Genomic DNA, 7,466 nt, shown 5'->3' with positions numbered 1-7,466 from the left:
AGCAAGAGGACTCAGGTGCCTCAGCCCAGCCTGTGTTCAGGTGGGGGGGACACTGCACCCCCACGGAGCCACACGAGGGTCCAGGGGTCCTGCGTCCACCAGGCCCTATCTGTGGGATGGGGCCTCTCCATACCAGCCCCAAAGGTGACAAGAGCCAAGGCGGATTCACGTGTCTGTGACAGCTCGCGCTCCATCAAGCAGAGCACGAGTTTCTGGTCATTCGGTGATTGTCGCTGGGGCCACTGCCCAGGACCCCACACTGGGCCACCTGCAGCCAGTGCAGTAGGATGGTGGGTTCTGGAGTTAAGACGGGCAGAAGAAGGGGCCCTCCCCACCAGTCAGTAAACTGAGGAGCCCCTGTGGACAGCTCCCTTCCCCTGCCTGGCCCCAGGGCTGCTCTGGCCCAACACATTCAGGCCACGTGTCCTCAGCTGGCTACCCCTTGGGTCCCTCTGTGCCAGCCTTGGCCCAGGCCCTTGGAGGTGGGGCAGGTGGGCACAGTGTGAGCCACAGACCCCAGGCTAAGCACTGACAAGGGAGGGCTGCGGGGCCACCCCAGCCTCTTGCCTCCTCCCCTAGGGACCCCTCTTGACACCCTCTGTGAGCTCTCCACAAAGGGCGAAGCTTGGCGATGGAAGGGCTGAGTATAAATTCTCCCTCCTGTGCCGGGATGGACAGACAGACGTGGTTGTTGGTTGGGCCTGATCTGAACTGTGGCGGCTCGACTTCCAGGGTGCAGACGAAGGCCTCCACACCACCTGGTGGCAGAGGGATGGGACCCAGGCCCCAGTGCCCCACGCTGTAGCCCATCGCCTGGAAGCAGCCAGTCTGACAGCCAGAGGCCAGCATGGAAGGCTCCAAAAAGGCTGGGAGCTCTGGAAGCCAGAGATGCTGGGCTGATGGCTGCCCTGTGCTTCTGGGCCCAGTTTTGCCCTACCCCATTCCCTGTTACCCATCTGGGGACTGGCGCAGCCTCACCCCTATTCCCAGGTGCGAGGAGGGAGCCACTCCTCTAAGCTGAGGGTGCCCATTGGTCACTGGGTTCTCGTGTCAAGGCACAGGCCAACAGATCCTCAAGGATGAAGGTCCAGGTCACCCCCAATCCAGACAAAGTGGGGTGCCTCAGGCCTGTGCCAGAACCACACTCCCCACCCAGGAAGGGTCACCTCCCCTCCTCTGGATCCTACCACCCTGGTAGGGTGGTAGCTGGGCTTGTGCCCTCCCATGGACTGCCCTTGCGGCAGGTGACACCGCTTCTCAAGGACAGCGAGCCTCACGTGAGGGCAGTGGCCAGGTGCAGTGAGGTGTCCTCACTCTGGCCCTCCTGCCACACTGCAGGTGGCCTGGGCAGGGAAGGCCAGCTGGCTAAATGAGACCCGAAGTCATGTGACCAGCAGAGTGGACCATGTGGGCTGAGAGCCTGCAGCGGGGAGGAGGGGCCTTTGCGGACCCTCAAGGTTGGAGGGGAGGGGTGAGCTTCATTTGAGGGCGACCCGGAGCATGGTCCACTATCCGAGCTCCCAGCTGGCAGATCTTGGGGCGCGTTTGGAGCCTTTGGTGTCAGAGGTGAGGAGCAGTGGGCAACGGTTTGCAATGGGCAAATAACTTCCCGGTGTGGGTGTGCAGGAGGCATGGGCTGGGGGTGCCAGCGACAGTGAGCCCGTCCCCGAGGAGGCAGCTGCTGAGTGTGCGTCCCCAGAGTGATGCTGGCATTACAGCGGGCCCCTCACTTTGAGGACAACGCAGCCTCCCCAGTGGGGCGGGCACCAGGCCTGTGGCCACTGAGCCCAGGAGGAAATGCCAGCCTCAGAGAGGCCTTGAGCATGGCCCTGCTGCCCAAAGAAGTTTGCGGCTTCACCTCCTAACTTCCATGCGGGGGGCCGGCAGGTGGCCCCTCGCCCAGCTCAGGAGCTGCCTCCGAGGGACAAATAGGACTTGTCCAGACCTCCTACAATGGTTCTTGGGCAAAGTACTTTCTGATGGAGCATGGACAGTGGGAACCTGAAAACCTGTGTGCCCTGCAACAGGACAGACGCACAACTGCAGAGAGCCACGTGCACTAAGCTGAGGGCTCCCAGCAGAGGTGGCCGTGGGGCCCGCACAGTGCGCCCCACCTCAGCAGGGCCACCCAAGCTCCTGATCCCTCCCCATATCAGAGCAGGCCCCCTCAGCGTGTCCTTCCAATCGTCCCAGCTGTCCTCCCAGAGACTAGTCATTCTGCACACCCAGGACGAACCCCCGCCACAAAGCCCGACTGTCCTGAAATACTGCATTACACCATCAAGCTTCCGCAGGCTTGTTTTCCATCAGGGATCCCTGGAAAACCTTACTGGTGGAAGGTGCCCCTGGAGCAGGCAGCCTGGCGCATAGTAGGTGCTCAGTCGACATTTGTAGGGTAGGTTTAATGATGAGCCACATGAGCGGTCCCTGTGGAATTCTGCGGGTCCCAGAGCTGCTTGGTGGGTGTGAGAGGCCCTAGGAGTGCGGTGGTGCTGTATCGGAAGGAAGAGCCCTTTCTGGGAGCTGGGGTGTTCCTCTCCCGGCCACAAAACCGACTACTGAGGGAGGGACAGGACAGCCTTGCCCCGCGGGCCACTGTGACACCTGTCTGCTTTTGCTGTGGCACTTCTACTGGCCACTCCTGGCAGACAGGAGGGGGACCTCGGCCCTCCCAGCCTCTGTTCCCCACACCCAGCTGGGCGCCTCCTAATAGCCCCACCCCCACCACCGAGGCCAGCGCCTTCCCAGGGCTGGGCCAGTCTGTCACACCCACCCGCAGGAGCCCGCTGGGCAGCTGCATGGGCACGCCCTCAGGAACCTGTGTACAGGGGCTGATGGCCTCTTTTCCATCCTGGCTGGCTGGAACTTGACAGGCGGGACCAAGTACGCGGAGGCCAGGGGGTGGACGGAGAGGCCAGCAAGAGCCCGGGAGAGCCGTGGGCCTCTGCAGGGTCTCCGGCTCCCAGGCTTGGAGGTGGCCAAAAGCTGAGGGCAGGCCTGTTGGCCCAGAGAACTTCTAGAAAGCCAGTCCAACCCGACGCCAAGTCCAGGGCCAGGGGAGTTTGCCTGGTGCCTAAGCCAGTAGTGGATGTAGGTGCCCGGCTCAGCCTCTGGCAGCCCTTTCCTTCCGGGTCGCTCTCAGGTGGGGGAGACTTGGGCCCAAAATGTCCCTGTGCCACATCCCAGTTCTGAGTACAGCCACCTTGCACTGGCTAGCTCTCTCTCCTAGTGGATAATGAATGAATGGGTGAGGAAATAATGATATGTGCAAGGGAATTGAATGTGTGTGTGTGAGCGAATGAAGGGGTGGCTGGCTCTGGGCTGGCGCAGGGCCCAGGGTCCTTGCACATCCCATGGGGCCAGATGTGGGGAAACTGTCTCAGTGGTAGCTGAGTGTGAGTCTGGAGGAGGCTCAGGGTAGGTGGGGCGGGGCGGGGCGGGGGGGGGGGGCGTCAGGGCTGATGTGCAAGGCCACCCTGGCCTCAGCTGCCTCCTTGCACCTCTCGGGACAGCGGAGATGATTGGGCCCACCAGGGTGCCACAGAGCCCGGGCATGGCCGTGGGTCCATGCCCCTCGGCCTGAGGCCAGGAGCTGTGAGGAAGCCCACATTGACCCCTGGTGTTGGGCTCCTCCATGCCAGGGTCCTCCTGGGCTTGGGACCAAACCCCTGCCTGGTCCAGTGGCGTGAGGGACAGAGGTCAGGCACAGCAGTCCAGTGCAGGCACTCTCCCTGTCAGACAGGAAGCCGCACCACCAGCTCACACTGCAGTTTCACTCCTGGGGCGGGGGGCGCCTCTGGACATGGGAAGCTTTAAAGGGAACCCCAAACCCTGCAATGCATCCTGGAGTCCAAGCACCTGGCCTGGGGCCTGGGTTCTGCCACTTGCTGGGCCATCCCTGTTGGGGGTTCCCCACGCTTTGCCTGCAGGATGGGGTGAGGGGGAAGGGGAATGGGGTGCCCACCTGGCACAGGGCAGCCAGGCCACCCCATGACATCCTAGGAAGTGGGATTTCACTCCCAATTGTACGACATTTTTTATTATAGACACTGGAGCTGGAACAAGGTACAAGCCCTGGGAGCTAAATGCCCCCAGCAAGTGTCTAGGCTGCCCCTGGTGACACTGCCCACATCTTTCCAGACTTTTTTTCCTGTGCATAAACGGTTACATTTAATATTGAATTTTTAGATTGTAAAAGTTATGTAACAGCAGTATAGAGAATTGGGGGGGCGCTCTGGGTCAGGCCGCAGCCTGGGTGGCCCCTCCCATACCCGTTGACCCCTGAGGGGAGATGTCAGGGACTTCTCCCTTGCTCCTGGCACCCACAGCTCCACAGCCCTTTTCCCAGTCACCGACCCTGGACAACCGGATTCACCTTCGGCCGTGAGGCCCTGTCCCTCGCGTTTTCTCCTCGTGCTGGAGCTTTCCCACCTCCGTCACCCATGCCCATCCGATCCGGCACCGTGCCCCAAAGCCCCGCCAGACCAGGGCGGGTGGGCAGCTGGGGCCTGGGATTCCTAATTCTGGAGCCGACCGCGCGCCGCGTGCCACCCCCCCACCCCGGCCCCTGCGCCCCCAATCCTCCATCCCCTCCGCGCCCCTTGGAGCCCCGCCGTCCCGCGTGCATCCCGCCGCACAGAGGTGCCAGCAACTTTGTTGACTGAATTCCTGAACCCTCCTGAACCAAGCGCTAAAAATAACCGGCTTGCCCCGCGCAGCGCCCGCCGGGCCGCAGTGTCACCGTGTCAGGAGGCCGGAAGGTCCCGGCGCCGCCACGCTAGCGGGCTGGACGCGGCCTCCCCGCCTGTCGAGAAAGGGCTGCGGGTTCACGGCCAGCGAGGCGGCGGAGGGACCGAGGCACCGAGGGGAGCTCTCTGTTCTCGGAGACTCTCCGGCTGCCCCGTAGCGGGCGCGAGGCCCCAGAGGCCGCAAGCCGGTCCCGGCGCCCGGCACCCTTCTCTGTCTCGCGCCCTCGCGCCCCCCATGTCCTCTGCGGGTGCAGTCCCCCGCGGCGGCCACCAGAGGGCCCTGCCCCCTCCTATCCCCGGCGGCGGGTCACCACCCCTTCCCACAGCTGTTCCCCGCTGGAGATTGACAGCTGGGCTCCAGGTTGCCATGGGGATAGGCAAATAAGGGCGGCGGGTCTGGGGCTCCTATTGGTCCAGGGACGCACGTCCCTCCCTGGGAGGCGGGCCCCCGTACCCGGCTCTATAAAGGGGAGCGACTGGCGCGGCGCTCTGCCGTGGAGGCGGGGCCGGCGGCTCGCGGGCGGAGGGCGGGGAACCCCAGCAGCCGGAGGCTGCGGCTGCACCGCCACCCGCCCGGCCACCTGCCCGGGCGCTGGCGTTGGGACAGGGAAGTGCGGCTGGCCTGCGCCCTCCAGGGAGCGGCCTGAGGCCGCCCGAGAGGCCGGGCCGGCGGCGTCCCCAGCGGTCGCCCCGGAGTTGACTGCGCGAAACTTTTCCCTGCGCGTTTCTACGCGGCGGCACCGGATCGGTCCCCGCTCCAGCCGCGGCCACCCCACCGGGACCCGACGCCCGTGGGAATCGAAGGGGGGGGAGAGGCCCGCGGCTCCCCCCCCCCACGCCTTCCGTCGGGGCGCAACCAGGCGCGGCAGCGGGGCCGGGACCCCGGGCGATGGCCACGGAGCTGGCGATGGGCGCCGAGCTGCCCAGTAGCCCGCTGGCCATCGAGTACGTGAACGACTTCGACCTGATGAAGTTCGAGGTGAAGAAGGAGCCACCCGAGGCTGAGCGCTTCTGCCACCGCCTGCCGCCCGGCTCGCTGTCGTCGACGCCGCTCAGCACACCCTGCTCCTCCGTGCCCTCCTCGCCCAGCTTCTGCGCGCCCAGCCCCGGCACCGGGGCTGGCGGCGCTGGCGCCGGGGGCGGCGGCGCGGCGCAGGCCGGGGGCGCCCCGGGGCCGGCGAGCGGGGGCCCCGGCGCCGTCGGGGGCGCCCCGGGGAAGCCGGCACTGGAGGATCTGTACTGGATGAGCGGCTACCAGCACCCCCTCAACCCGGAGGCGCTCAACCTGACGCCGGAGGACGCGGTGGAGGCGCTCATCGGCAGCGGCCACCACGCCGGGCACCACGGCGCGCACCACCCGGCGGCCGCCGCGGCCTACGAGGCCTTCCGGGGCCAGGGCTTCGCGGGCGGCGGCGGTGCGGACGACGTGGGCCCCGGCCACCACCACGGCGCACACCATGGCGCTCATCACCATCACCACCACCACCACCACCACCACCACGGCGGCGCGGGCCACAGCGGCGCGGGCCACCACGTGCGCCTGGAGGAGCGCTTCTCCGACGACCAGCTGGTGTCCATGTCGGTGCGAGAGCTGAACCGGCAGCTTCGCGGCTTCAGTAAGGAGGAGGTCATCCGGCTGAAGCAGAAGCGGCGCACTCTCAAGAACCGCGGCTACGCGCAGTCGTGCCGCTTCAAGCGGGTGCAGCAGCGGCACATTCTGGAGAGCGAGAAGTGCCAGCTCCAGAGCCAGGTGGAGCAGCTGAAGCTGGAGGTGGGGCGCCTGGCCAAGGAGCGGGACCTGTATAAGGAGAAATACGAGAAGCTGGCGGGCCGCGGTGGCCCCGGGGGCGCGGGCGGGGCTGGCTTCCCGCGGGAGTCCTCGCCGCCGCAGGCCGGCCCCGGCGGGGCCAAGGGCGCTCCCGACTTCTACCTGTGAGCTCGAGACCCGAGCCCGCGCCGCCGCTGGGAAGAGGTTCGGACTCCGCGGCCCAGGACGAGGACACAAGGCCGTCCGGATCCAACTCCGCCTCCTCTGGCCGGGCTTGGCCCCGCACGTCCCGCTCCAGCTCCGCAGGCGCCGGACCGGAGGCGCCTTCCTGCGGCGCGGCCCTCTTACTCGCAGACCGGCGCCCGAGCACCTGCGGGTCGCAACTCCTCCGCGCACCTGGCGCGGTGATTTCCAGGAAAGTCGCGCCAGGTCGAACTTCCAGGCGTCCACGTGTACATATGCCGCGCGCTGTCAGCGCCCAGATGCCGTCCTGCCCGCCGAGGGGGCGCGGTCCCCTCCGGGGCAGCCCCGCCGACCCTTCCCTCTTTTGTCTTTCTTTCGCCTCTCTTCCTTGCCCCTTTTTTACTCCTCCTTTTAAAAGCCGCCTTATTTTTTAAGTATTTATATTTATTTTGCTCGGTGATTAGAAAAGAAAGCCCTGGAAGACGCTCTTTCCTTCCCGCCGAGGTCACCCTCGGACGTCCGCGTGTCCCAGCATGTGTCACTTGCTCGGAGGGTCCCGGCCCCTGCCTGCCCGCCTGCCCGCCTGTCCCCACCCTGTTCCCGCGTTCCCAGGAACTTGAGGTTGTGTTCAGACCTGCTGCCCAACTGTACTCGACGGGGGGTGGGGGGTGGGGTTGGCCTGGACTCCCGCGCTGCTATTTCTCTATGCACCAGATCGTATTTATGACCCCCGGGGAAATATATCTTATTTTAACCTTCAAGAGAAG

General features: G+C 65.6%; 1 protein-coding gene across 1 annotated transcript; it reads left to right on the top strand.

The window, feature by feature from the left end:
- The first annotated feature begins 5,254 nt into the window (after positions 1–5,254).
- MAFA (MAF bZIP transcription factor A) lies at positions 5,255–6,831 on the top strand. Its single transcript, XM_033126390.1, has one exon. It carries the CDS (start codon positions 5,638–5,640, stop codon positions 6,682–6,684), a length of 1,047 nt encoding a protein of 348 aa, XP_032982281.1. The 5' UTR covers positions 5,255–5,637; the 3' UTR covers positions 6,685–6,831.
- Positions 6,832–7,466: the final 635 nt, after the last annotated feature.

Source organism: Rhinolophus ferrumequinum, chromosome 14, assembly GCF_004115265.2.
Source record: "Rhinolophus ferrumequinum isolate MPI-CBG mRhiFer1 chromosome 14, mRhiFer1_v1.p, whole genome shotgun sequence".
Classification (NCBI taxonomy): Eukaryota; Metazoa; Chordata; class Mammalia; order Chiroptera; family Rhinolophidae; genus Rhinolophus; species Rhinolophus ferrumequinum.
The sequence above is the reverse complement of the archived record's forward strand: the minus strand, read 5'-3'. Positions and strand labels throughout refer to the sequence as shown.

Coding starts and splice junctions, on each gene's coding strand:
- MAFA (XM_033126390.1), top strand. CDS start 5,638: ATGGCCACGGAGCTGGCGATGGGCGCCGAGCTGCCCAGTAGCCCGCTG.